This window comes from Sapajus apella, unplaced genomic scaffold (genome assembly GCF_009761245.1).
Source record: "Sapajus apella isolate SASKATOON/1434 unplaced genomic scaffold, GSC_monkey_1.0 scaffold39, whole genome shotgun sequence".
Lineage (NCBI taxonomy): Eukaryota > Metazoa > Chordata > Mammalia > Primates > Cebidae > Sapajus > Sapajus apella.
The window spans coordinates 2,840,710-2,855,189 of NW_022436979.1; the positions used below are offsets into that span (position 1 = coordinate 2,840,710).

The 14,480-nt window shown below is 36.6% G+C and overlaps 1 protein-coding gene across 3 annotated transcripts in view; it reads right to left on the reverse strand.

The window, feature by feature from the left end:
• CBR4 (carbonyl reductase 4) overlaps nucleotides 1-14,480 on the reverse strand; it is a 109,950-nt gene that overhangs the window by 69,568 nt on the left and 25,902 nt on the right. For 2 of the 3 annotated variants that reach the window (XM_032298632.1, XM_032298631.1), the window contains one exon: nucleotides 8,101-10,748. The exons of the other annotated variant lie outside the window; for it this stretch is intronic. In XM_032298632.1, the coding sequence (XP_032154523.1) occupies nucleotides 10,570-10,748 (179 nt within the window). In that variant the 3' untranslated portion in view covers nucleotides 8,101-10,569. Of the gene's footprint in view, nucleotides 1-8,100; nucleotides 10,749-14,480 lie in introns of those variants that run through there. 3 annotated transcript variants of the gene reach the window in all.

Here is a 14,480-nt window from a genome sequence, read left to right on the forward strand (position 1 = left end):
GAGAGGGAACAAAATATGTGCATTTGCCCTAGGGCTGCAGTGCCAAGCCAGGAAGTGCCAAGCTGAGGTCTGCAGCACTCGAGTGGGAAAGGAGCCCACACCCTCATAGCACTGAGAAGGTGCATGACTGCAAATGCAAGGAAATACAAAGGAGCTGCGGAGCTGAGCAAAGGCCTACCTACTGGCCAGTATGCTTAAACACATTGCAGCCCAAACTTCAATACCAAAAATACTTTGCTAAGATACCCACCTATGAAAACACAGACAAGAATTCAGCCACAAATAGGCTGGGCGTGGTGGCTCACACCTGCAATTCCAGTACCTTGGGAGGCCAAGGCAGGCACTTGAGATCAGGAGTTCAAGACGAGCCTGGCCACCATGGTGAAACCCTGTCTCTACTAAAAATGCAAAACTTAGCAGGGCATGGTGGGCCCATGCCTATAATCACAGCTACTCGGGAGGCTGAGGCGGAAGAACCACTTGAACCTGAGAGGCAAAGGTTATGGTGAGCTGAGATCATGCCATTGCACTCCAGCCTAAGCAACAGAGCAAGATTCTGTCTCAAAAAAAAAAAAAAAAGAAAGAAAAGAGAATTCAGCTACAAATAAAGACCCTGCACAGACTTGGCCCTCTGAAAACATCCAGAAATGAAGGCAACTGACTATAGTCAAGTTACACCATTGTTAAAGGAACATCAGTGCCCACACAGATGAGAAAGAGCCAGTGCAAGAACTCTGGCAACTCTAATAGCCAGAGAGTTTCCTTACTTACAAATGACCACACTAGCTCCCCCAGCATTAATTCTTAACCAGAAGAAAATGGCTAAAATGACAGATACAGAATTCAGAATCTAGATGGCAATTAAGATTATTGAGATTCAGGAGACAGCTGAAATCCATTCCAAGGAATCTAAGGAATCCAGTAGAACAATTCAAGAGACAAAAATATAAATAAGCATTTTTAAGAAAGAACCAAGTCAGGCATGGTGGCTCACACCTGTAATCCCAGCACTTTGGGAGACCAAGGTGGGAGTACTACTTGAGGTCAGGAGTTCCAGACCAGCCCGGCCAACATGGCAGAACCCAGTCTCTACTAAAAATACAAAACTTAGCCAGGCATGGTGGTGCATGCCTGTAATCGCAGCTACTTGGGAGCTGAGGCAGGAGAATTGCTTAAACCCAGGAGGCAGACGTAGCAGTGAGCCAAGATCATGCCACTGCACTCCTGGGCAACAGAGTGAATGAGACTCTGTCTCAAAAAAAACAAAATTAAAATAAAGAAAAGAAAGAACCAAACTGAGCTGATAGAACTGAAAACCTCATTACGAGAATTTCATAACAAGTATTGATGGCAGAATAGTTCAAGCTGAGGAAGAATCTCAGAGCTCAAAGAACAGTTCACTCAGTGAGATAATAAAAATAATTTTTTTTAAATGAACAAAACCTCCAAGAAATATGGGATTATGTAATGTAAAGACGCCAAATATATGACTCATTAGCATTCCTGAAAAAGAGGGGCAGGTCACCTACAAAGGAAACTCCATCAAGCTAACAGCAGACCTTTCAGCAGAGACCCTACAAGCCAGAAGATATTTGGGGGTTATAGTCAGCATCTTTAAAGAAAAATTCCAATCAAGAATTTCATATGCAGCCAAACTAAGCTTCCTAAGTGAAGAAAAATGAAATCCTTTTCAGACAAGCAAATGCTAAGGACATTTCTTACCACCAGGTCTGCCTTACAAGAGGTCCATAAGTGAATACTAAACATGAAAGTGAAAGACCACTACTGACCACCACAAAAACACTCTCACGTACACAGTACTATTGACACTATAAAGTAAATATATTAATACAATCAAGTCTACATAACAACCAGCTAAAAACATGATGACAGGATCAAATCCTTACTTATCAATATTAATCTTGAAAGCAAACAGTTTAAATGCCCCTCTTAAAAGGCATAGCATGGCAAACTGGATAAAGAAGCAAGACCCAAAAGACCATCTCACATGGAAGGATGCCCATATGCTCAAAGCTAAGAGACAGAGGAAGATCAATCAAGCAAATGGGAAACAAAAAAGAGCAGGAGTTGCTATTCATATTTCAGACAAAACCAACTTTAAACCAATAGTGATCCAAAAGGACAAAGAAAGGCATCACATAATGATAAAAATGCTCAATTCAACAACATGACTTAACTATCCTAAAAATATATACATGTACTCAACACTGGGGCACCCAGATTCATAAAACAAGTTCATACAGACTTACAAAGAGATGTAGATAACCACACACTAATGGTGGGAAACTTCAACATCCCACTGACAGTACTGGACAAATCACTGAGGCAGAATACTAACAAAGATATTCAGGATCTAAACTGGATACTTGACCAAATGAGCCTAACAGACATCTACAGAACCCTGCACTCAAAAACAACAGAAAATACATTCTTCTCATCTGCCCAAGGAACATACTCTAAAATTGACTACACACTCAGCCATAAAGCAATTCTCAACAAATTCAAAAAACCAGAATCATACCAACAACACTCTTGTACCACAGCACAGTAAAAATAGAAATCAGTACCAACAAGATCTCTCAAAACATACAATTAAATTGACATTAAACAATCTACTCCTGAATGACTTTTGGGTAAACAATGAAATTAAGACAGAAATCAAGAAATTATTTGAAACTAATTAAAACATAGACGCAACACATGAAAATCTCTGGGACACAGCTAAAGCAGCGTCAAAAGCAAAGTTTATAGCACTAAATGCCCATATTAAAAAGTTAGAAAGATCTCAAATTAACAACCTAACATCAGACCTAGGTAACTTGAAAAACAAGAACAAACCAACTTCAAAGCTAGCATAAGAAAAGAACCCAAATCAGAGCTGAAATGAAATAGATGAGAAAAGTCATACAAAAGATTAACAAAACCAAAAGTTGTTTCTTTGACAGAATAAATAAGACTGATAGACTGCTAGCTAATTTTTTTTTTTTTTTTAAGGGAAAAGATCTGGCCAGGCGTGGTGACTCACACTTGTAATCCCAGCACTTTGGGAGGCTGAGGCAAGTGGATCATGAGGTCAGGAGATCGAGACCACCCTGGTTAACACAGTGAAACCCTGTCTCTACTAAAAACACAAAAAATTATCTGGGCCTGGTGGTATACACCTGTAATCCCAGCTACTCAGGAGGCTGAGGCAGGAGAATCGCTTGAACTTGGCAGGCAGAGGTTGCAGTGAGCCAAGAATCATTTGAAATTGGGAGGCAGAGGTTGCAGTCAGCTGAGATCAAGCCACTGCACTCCAACCTGGATGACAGAGCGAGACTCCATTGCGAAATAAAAAAAAAAAAAACACAATTAAAAAAAAAAAAGGGAATAGAGCCAAAGAAACACAATCAGAAATGACAAAGGGGACATTACCACTAACCCCACAGATATATTTTTTTAAATCCTCAGAGACTATTAAAAACATCTCTATGCACACAAACTGGGAAACCTAGGAGAAATGGATAAATTCTTAAACATACAATCTCCCAAGACTGAGCCAGGATGAAATTGACACCTGAACAGACCAATAACAAACAGTGAGCGAATCAGTAATAAAAATCCTACCAGCCAGGGCCAGGCATAGTGGCTCACACTTGTAACCCAAGCACTTTGGGAGGCCAAGGCAGGCAGATTGCCTGAGGTCAGAAGTTCAAGACCAGTCTGGCCAACACGGTGAAAGCATATCTCTACTAAAAATGCATTTAAAAAAAAATTAGTCGGGCATGGTGGGGTGTGCCTGTAATTCCAGCTACTCGGGAGGCTGAGGCAGGGGAACTGCTTGAACCAGGGAAGTGGAGGTTGCAGCGGGCCAAGATTGCACCATTGCACTCCAACTTGGGTGACAGAGCAAGACTCAGTTTCAAAAACAAAACAAAACAAAACAAAACCTATCAGCCAGAAAAAGCCCTGGACAAGGAAGTTTCACAGCTGAATTCTACCAGTTTTTAAAAAAAAAAAAAAAAAAAGAGCTAGTACCAATTCTACCGAAACTATTCCAAAAAATCATGGAGGGACTTCTTCTTAACTCATTCTATGAGGCCAATATCATTCTGATACCAAAACCTGGCAGAGACATAATGAAAAAAGACAACTTCAGGCCAGTATCTCTGATGAACATAGAGGCAAAAATCCTCAGCAAAATACTGGCAAATCAAATCTAGCAGCACATCAAAAAGCTAATCCACCATGATCAAGCAGGCTTGATTCCTGGGATGCAAGGTTGATTCAACATACACAAATCAATAAATGTGATTATCACATGAACAGAACTAAAAACAAAAAACACATAATCATCGCAATAGACATAGAAAAGGGTAAAATTAGGTAAAATTAAACATCTCTCCTCTTAAAAACCCTCAACAAACTAAGCATTGAGGGTATATACCTCAAAATAGTAAAAGCCATCTAAATAAACCCATAACCAACATCATACTGAATAGGCAAAAGCTGGAAGCATTCTCTTTGAGAACTGCAACAAGACAAGGATGTCCACTCTCACCACTCCTATTAAACATAATATTAGAAGCCAGAGCAATCAGGCAAGAGGAAGAAACAAAATATATCCAAATAAGAAGAGTGGAAGGAAAACGATCTCTCTTCACAAATGATGTGATGCTATACTAGAAAACCCTATGTCTATGCCCAAAGGTTCCTACATCTGATAAACAACTTCAGGAAAGTTTCAGGATACAAAATCAATGCACAAAAATCAGTAGCATTTCTCTATACAAACAGCATCCAAGCTGACAGCCAAATAAATAAGGCAATTCCATTCACAATAGCCACAAAAATAAAATAGCAATACAGCTAACCAGAGAGGTAAAACAGCTCTACAAAGAGAATTACAACACACTGCTGAAAGAAGTCAGAATCAACACAAACAAATGAAAAACAACATTCTATGCTCAGGGATAGGAAGAATCAATATTGTTAACATGGCCATATTGCCCAAAGCAATTTACAGATTCAATGCTATTCCTATCAAACTGTCAATGATGTTTTTAACAGAATTACAAAAAAAAATTCTAAAATTCAGTTGGAATCACAAAAGGGCCCAAAGAATCATATTAACATCAATCCTAAGCAAAGAGAACACAACTGGAGGCATCACACTACCCAACTTCAAAATATACTACAAGGCTACAGTAACTAAAACAGCATTGCACTGGCACAATTGTAAACAGAGAGACTGGACCAATGGAACAGGTTGGAGAACCCAGAAATAAAACCATACACCTAACACTATCGAATCTTCAACAAAGTCAACAAAAACAAGCAACGAGGAAGGGACTTCCTATTCAGTAAATAGGCGGGGATAACTGGCTAGCCATATGCAGAAAATTAAAACTGAATCCCTGCCTTTCACGATATACAAAAATCAACTCAAGATGGGTTAAAGACTTAAAACATAAAATGTAAAGCTACAAAAACCCTAGAAGAAAACCTAAGAAATATCATTCCAGACATGGGCCCAGGTAAAAACTTCATGATGAAGATTCCAAAAGCAAATGCAATAAACAAACAAAAAAAAAATGGCAAGTGGGACATAATTAAAGAGTTCTCCATAGCAAAAGAAACTATCAACAGAGTTTCTACAAAATGGAAGAATATATTTGCAAACTATGCATCCAACAAAGTTCTAACACCCAGAATCAAATCAACAAGCAAAAAACAATGACATTTAAAAATGGGCAAAGGACATGAACAGACATTTCTCAAAAGAAGACACATATGCAGCCAACAAGCATATGAAAAAATGCTCACTATCACTAAACATTAGGAAAATGCAAAAAAAAAAAAAACCACCATGAGATACCATCTCACACCACTCAGATTGGCTATCATTAAAAAGTCAAAAAACAACAAATGCCACTGGTTGTAGAGAAAAGACAACATTTATACACCACTGGTGGGATATAAATTAGGTCACTGTGGAAAACAGTCAAGATTTCTCAAAGAACTTAAAATGGAACTACCATTTAACCCAGTAATCCCACTACTGCATATATTCCCAAAGGAACATAAATCATTCTACCATGAAGACTCATGCCCTCACTGCAGCACTGTTCACAACAGCAAACACACAGAACCAACCTAGATGCCAATCAAGGGTGGACTGGATAAAGAAAATGTGGTGTATATACACCATGGAATACTACACAGCTACAAAAACAAAATTAGATCATGGCCTTTGTAACAACATGAATGGAGCTGAGGCCATTATCTTAAGTATATTAATACCACATGTAAAAACATGGCATTTGGTTTTCTGTTCCTGCATTTATTCATTTACAGCAAGTGGGAGCTAAACACTGAGTATACATGGACACAAAAAGGGAACAATACACACCAGAACCTATTTGAAAGTGGAAGGTGGGAGAAGGGAGAAGATTAAAAACTACCTATTGGGTACTAGGCTGATGACCTCGGTGACAAAATTATCTGTACACCAAACCCCTGTGACATGTAGTCTAGCCATATAACAAACATGCACATGTACCCCTTAAATCTAAAATAAAAGTTAGAAAGAAAAAAAAAATACCAGGGAGAAAAAATAATTTAAAATAATGCAAATAAAAAACAATGTAACAGCTATTTTCATTGCATTAGACATTATAGGTAATCTGGAGATGACTTAAAGCATATGGGAAGATGAGCATAAGCTATATGCAAATACTATACCATTTTATGTAAGGGACTTGAGCATCTGCAGATTTTGGTATCCTAAGAGAATCCTGGAACCAATCCCCAAAAATACTGAGGGCCAACTGTACCAACTTTAGTTTAACAATCCTTGCCTCAGAGAAGCCATTCCTGACCTTCCAGAATAGGTCAAATTCCCCTACTTAATAGCAACAAGAGGTTCTCATTTTTGTAATGCATATTTTGGTTGCAATTTTATGTGTGTGATCAAGTCTGCTTGACCCCAGCCCTGCCATACCCTATTACTCTGTAAGCTCCAGAAACTTAAGAGTTCATTTCTTTGTTGTTTTTTTCTCAACATTCTATCTCCTATGACTAACAGTGTTGCATATGCAGTATGAATAAATATTTCATGAAAGAATGAACAAGTTGAATCATTAAGAACTTTTCCTGGCTAGGTACAGTGACTCACACCTGTAATCCAGCACTTTCAGAGGCTAAGGAAAGAGGACCACTTGAGGCCAGGAGTTCTAGACCAGCCTGAGCAACACAGTGAGACCTTGTCTCTCCAAAAAAAAAAAAAAAAAAATATATATATATATATATATACACACATACACATATAAAATTAGCCAGGCATGGTTAATGCCTGTAGTCTCAGCTACTTGGGAGGCTAAGGCAGGAGGATCACTGGAGCCCAGGAGTTGGAGATGGCAGTGAGCTGTGATCACGCCACTGCACTCCAGCCTGGGCAATACCGCAAAACCCATCTCAAAATTAATTAATTTAATAAATAAAAACTTGTCTTACATGTATCTCCACATTTCCCTCACCCTGCCTACCACTTATTAAAATTTCCAGGGAGCAAGCTCCTGACATGTTTAAAATTTCTTTTAAAAAACATTCTCCAGGTAATACTGATACCATCTCCTATTGGATTATTAGGCCAAAGGTTTCTAACTAATTTGCTGGTATTAATAATTACTCAAACTGAAAGCATACTGCCTAAGAGAAAATAGTTGATTCACTTTACAAATTCAGTTATAAAGTAAAAGCAAGCATCAAAGTCACATAAAAAGCCAGAGAAATGTGATCAAGAAATACTCCAAGATAAGGTCTGAGAGTCTCAATGACCTCCTCAACTATGGCACAGTGTAATGACTAATATTTTACTGCATGTATCCAATATAATCAAGACATGAGTAGACAAGGTGTAAGTATCAAAAGAATATAAAATATTTAGTAGGCACTCAATATCTGTTGTGTTATTTAATTAGCTAAATGAATGTAAACAGTATGGTCTCTTCCCCCAGAAATTTTACAATGTAATTGAACGACAAATTTTTAAAATCTACTCTTCTAGTTGGAGAGAAAGAAAAAATTAACATCAGAAAGTTTAAAATCATTACATACTTTATTTAAGAACAGTATGTTTATCAAGTTAGGGCAGTGGTATGATTTCTCAATTTACACATATTTCTTTTGAAATTTTAGAAAAAAATTCTTCAGCAATGTAAGCATAACTCTTGAATATGTAGCATAGTCTTTGCTCTTTATTCTGAATAACAAAATCATGCAAATTATCCTCTTTGCATAATTATTCCCCCCAAAACTATTTGATAATATAGAAGTATCTCCCTAAAAAGCAGTCATAAACCATAAATTGAATATAAATATAAAAAAGAGAACAAATTTTAAAGCCTCTAAGCAAAAAAATTAATACATTGGCTTTACCTATAAACCTTATTTTGTTAATGCTAAGCAGAGAAACTTTAAGAGCTCATAAGAGTCAGCAAACAGCTACAGATGTGTCTTCTTGTTAAGAATTCATTCAGTGCTTCTCGTAATAGCAGATTTTTAAAAATGAATTCATTAAGGCTCTTGAACCTCTGAACATAAGGCAACAGTTCACAACTGATTTCAGAAATAGAATGTAAGTATTAAATTACAAATTCTACTACGTTAGTGGAAGTGGGCAGATTCACCTGGAGTAGAGCAGTGAGGGTTTATTTTACCCATTTCAAGATCTCTCCATATATGCCACCACTTTGAGGTAGGCTGGGGGAGGAGGTGGAATAGCTTAAAAGGTTATACTTCTTATTTTAAAGTATAAAAACATATACTTAAAGGCTAAACCTATCTATAACCTACATCTTAATGTCAGCAAAACACACTGCTTTCTACCCAAATCACCAACTGAATCAGCCTTACTCATGATTTCAGAGCATGAGGTGTCCAGAGAAGAAAACTCAAACCTGAATGGGCTGCATAATGGAGAAGTACAGGTAGTCAAGGCCAGCAGGTAAGACAGCATTAGACAGATGATTTAAAATCATCCTGAGTGCTGCATTTCCTGTATATGCCCAGACTTGGTAATGCCTGACAAATTCTGTATATCACCATATCTTGCATTTAATAGACAATATGTATAATGATCCTAACTTTACTCACACTTAATTGACTTTCTCATATCCTGAGTAGATTAAGTAAACTATTTCAAAGATGAATTTAAAATAATTTTTAAGGAACCCAGAATCTTGATTTAGAACATTGCTTTGACTTATATTACTTTGTATTAGTATATCCTATTCATAATTTTGCACTGACTTTCAATATAAAATGAAATCTCTGCTTACACAAAGTAATTGTCAGCTCTAAATCAACATGAATGGAGTGACACTAAAAATACACTATTATTGCCCATAAAAGAGTTCAATGTAAAATAATCACTGCCTAATATTTTATATTCAGTTTGTGTCTTTATCTCTACTCCCAGGCAAATATTCTCACTTAAGACCAGTGCTTTAACTGTTTCTTGTAAAGACATTTATTGTTATTGCATATTTATTTATAATTTATGGTTATTCATACAGAATTTGTTTATTTCTAGAATTTTGGGGTAAGAATCATTATAATCACTAATGCAAAATATTCAATTTTTTTAATGTTACATTTCTTCTGTTTTTAAATTTTTTTTGTGAATAAAAAAACACATCATAAGTTCATGAGATCTAGGCAGCTCGCTACTGTATCAGATATTAAAAACCTTAAGCTAAGGGTTAATCCTCATTGCTTATGAGAATTTCTCAAGAATGGGTCAAATGCACCACATTTAAATTTGTAGATTATTTTGTCCAGCTGCTCAATCGAGAGAAATACCACCCAAAGAAATCAATTCTGAATTCATGACTTTATTTAATAAACACTATGTTTTGCAACCCATATAAAAACTGATCACCCAAGCACATACAAAAGGAACATATTAAGTGGGCTTGCTTAAGTATTGACAACTAGTCACTGTCCTCTAAATACTCTAATTTTGGCAATAACCCACAAGGTTAACTTTTAGAAAATTCAGCTTGATACAATAAAATAATTCATCATAATTAGACAATACAATTTTTCACTTTTGAGGCAAAATACATAAATCAATACTTGTTTATATGACTTGCAAAATGTCTATACATTAAGATTGCTACAGTCTATAAGGTAACCAAAGATAAGTGATACATACCCTTTAGAAAACACAATTTGTCTGGGGGGATGGTTGCACATATATTTAAATATGCTAAAAACCACTGAATTATATATTTTAAATGTGAGATTTATACGGTATGTGAATTGTATATCATGAAGGCTTTTTAAACAAAACAACACTGCTGTTAACTTAGATCAAAAAAAAAACCAACCCATAATTTGTCACACATTGTTCTTTTCAGACATATTTTTATAAAGACAGAAATTAACATTTGTAGCATCAGCAAGTTTGATTAGCAAATGTTACCCATGTACGTATAATTATCTAATCGGTAGCCAAAGTGTGCCCTTGACGCTAACCACCCCTAGAATTGAATAATCTGTAAATTACAACATGAGTTGTAATCCCCCATCCACTACCAGAACATGCCCTGTAATATATGGCGATTCTAAAAGAAATACAACCGCATGTGCCACCTCAAGTGTTTCTCCAAACCTTCCAAGGGGAATATTTTTCTTTAAATGTTCTTCTTTCAAGTGTTTCGTCATATCTGTGTGTACAAATCCTAAAAGAGAAATGTTTGCTTAGTTGAAAAGGATACACACTAAGACATCTGCTCAATTTCAAAAAAATAATAAATTTGTTTCCAAAAATTTTAATTTGAAATTATTTTTAAAACAATTTTTTTTTTTGAGATAGGGTCTTGCTGTGTCACCCAGGCTAGAGTGCAGTGGTAAAATCACAGCTTACTGTAGCCTGGACCTCTAGGGCACAAAAGGTCCTCTCGCCTCAGCCTCCCAAGTAGCTGGGACTACAGACATGTGTCACCACACCTGGCTAGCTTTTGTACTTTACTTGTAGAGATGGGCTTTTGTCATGTGGCCCAGGCTGGTCTCAAACTCCTGGACTCAAGGGATCCGCCCACCTTAGCCTCCAAAAGTGTTGGGATTACAGGCATGAGCCACCATACCCACCCTATAATTTGAATTATTAATAAACCTTGTTTATAAAATAGTTTTGTTAGTAATCAAGACACTAAGTCTACATTTTTATTCAATTTAACTGAATGAATATTTATTGAACACCAAAATATCTGACCCCCAAGTATCTGGCCCACCTTCTTGCAAAATATAAGTAGGTAGACACAAACACAAATAAAACAAAATTCCATTATTTGGGCAACCTATGATTTGTGGAGGAAATGGTCACTTGCACACTTGATTATGATGCAAGGAAGTCTGGTGAATATTCTAATAGAAGTATATATAAAATACCACAGAACAGATTAATTTTCACTTAGGTAGGGATAGAAGAGTGGAAAGTAGTGCCAAGAGAAGGAAGGCATCACAAAAGTGGTCACATGAACTGATTTTGGTAGATGATTAGAAATGCCAGTATTCCCCATCTCCGTATTTTTTAAATCTTATGGTCATATCCAATTCTGACATAAGTAATCACAGAAAATTCAAAATTTAATATGGTACTGGTGTATTCAATAAAGCCTGCAGAGAATATGTTCTAAGGAACATATTAAGTTCTATAGTATAAAGAACTAACTACGGAATACATTAATCAACCAATCCTAAGTAACTACAAATATATACCAGGAAGAACTGTAGACTTGTGAAGAAAATCTTGTAAGATTAATATGGGACATACAAATACATATTACTAATAAAATGCTTAACCCATATAATCAATATTCTGTATATTAATCATTTGGGTTTTTAAAAAGAAAGCAAGGCCAGTCGCGGTGGCTCACGCCTATAATCCCAGCACTTTGGGAGGCCAAGGCAGGCAGATTGACTGAGCTCAGGAGGTCACCACAGCCTGGGCAAAAAAAAAAAACCCCCCCCTTCAAAAAAAAAAAAAAAAAAAAAAAAATTAGCCGGCATGGTGGTGTGTGCCAGTAATCCCTACTCGGTAGGCTGAGGCAAGAGAATTGCTTGAACCTGAGAGGCAGAGGTTGCAGTGAGCCGAGATCGCACCACTGCACTCCGGTCTGGGCAATAGAATCCGTCTCAAATAAATAAATAAATAGAAAACAAATATTAATCCTCATGAAAAGAACAATAGTTAGAAAAAGAAATTTAAGGTCATGAAAAATGGACTAAAAGGTCAACATGACATGTGAAGTAAACATTTGATGTACAATCTCAAAAATATAGTTTCCAAACTGCCTTATGTTAAAACTAAATCATTTATATTAATAGCTCAAACTAAAGAACAACCTAAATATATTAACATTTAAAGTACCAAAATAAATGTGAAGTAAACAATGAATTAAGAATTAACATGAGGCCACTGGTTTATTATGCAATACTATGTAATTACTTAACTTTTCTTTCTTGAGATTTGCAGTTATAAATATCTACGCATTTTCTTTAAAGTCTTGTGAAAAATATTCATAGATTTGCCTATCATGAAGCCTATGATGGGTTAAGGGAAAACCGAAACAAGCTAATGTCTTTCAATAAGAAACTCGTTAAATAAGTTGCAATACATCCACACAACAGAATAATGCAGGTGTTAAAAATAATAATATATGTTCTCACTTATAAGTGGGAGCTAATAATCTGTTCACATGAACGTGTTGACAATGGAGATTCAGAAGGCTGAGAGGGTGGGAGGGAGGTGAATGAGGAGAAACTACCTAATGGGTACAATGTATGTTATTCAGGTGATAGATATTCTAAAAGCCCTGACTTCCCACTATGAAATCCATGCATGGAATAAAATTGTATCTGCACCTGCATTTATTTGTATTTATACAAATAAATGAATAATAAGATAAAAAGATAAAAATTACGCTGCAGAAGGATATTTAAATCTAAAAATAACATTTGTATAGGAAATGTAGGTTACAAATGAATTAAGTTACACCACTATTAAAAACACAACAAATCAACTTATACTAATGACTAAAAAACATACTATATACCAAAATGTTAACAGTGATTATCATTAGATACTAGAATTACAGGGGATTATTTTTATTTTCTTCTTTATATTTTTCACTCTTTCCAAACTGTCTATAACACATATATATATATAATTTTTGTATTCAGATAAAAAGTTTTTGAAAAAAGACACACAGTACTACCTTCAGATAGTCTGTAACGAAGGGCTGGAAAAACAAAACTAATTTTGTATTATGTATGTTTCACTGTGAAATTACACTGTGAAATACTGTACAATCTTCTCTGCCATAAAATCTGACCACATTTATTTTAAAAGCCAGCAATATTTCCTTCATTTCCTCTCATCTTTAAGAAGAATGAGATAGCCAGAGGAATGCAAGGGTAAAAGGAGCAGCAGCTAACACAGATATAGAAACCAGCCTCTGCAAAATTTCGAGCAAACTGTAAATGAAACTTAATTTACAGTGAAGAGCCATAATAATCAATGGGCAATCCAATCATCTTCAGAACAATATCATGGGGGTTCTTGCTATCCAAGGTTTTCTGTCTTTGGACACACGTATTTTCAAAAGTGCCTCAGAGAGTATCCTAGGAAGAAAACCTTATCTCACACTTGTAATAAAAGAATGAATTCAAATTGTCAATGTAACATGTAAAAGTTAATGTTATCTTCTCAAAGATAGACACAATTATCCTTTAAGGTCTTTCTGAATTCTAGCAAAATCAGCACAGAATACTTCCTACTAACTCTCACAAACTCTCAGCATAAAAATCGATGCATTTTGAAAACGGGGAAGATGGCCGAAAGGAAGATTCTCCAGAGTACAGCTACCACCAAGTAAGACAGAACCAGAGCAATTACCCGTCTCGGAGTGAGGTATCAGTTCTGTTTTAAAGGGACTAGTTGAACAGCAGGATTAACCCCAAAAAAAGACAGCGAAAGCAGCCCAAAGGTGTCCAACCGAGGCAAGGCGTGGCACTCCTCCACCTGGAAATTGTATCAGGCATGGAGGATGGGTGGGGGAGCATCACCTCCTTGGTTCTCTGAATCAGATACAGCAATTCACTCTTCAGCAGCACACAGACCAGGAAAACGCTGCCTTGCTGAGAACCATCCAGAGTCGAGGACCTGGGCAACAGCCTAGGCCAGCAGCCCTGGTCAGACTGGTGCCTTGTTAGTGCAGACCAGGGCAGTGATTTGGACTAATACGGGAAAGCTTGTGAAAAGGAACTGCCTGTCCCACAAAAGGGAGAGTTGAAAGTGGGGAAGGGGATACGACCAGACAGGCCCATCCCTGACAAGATCCAGCAACCGAGTCCCTCTCCCAGGAGAGTTTTGCAGTTAACACCTCCACCCAGGAACAGAGGGCTCAGCA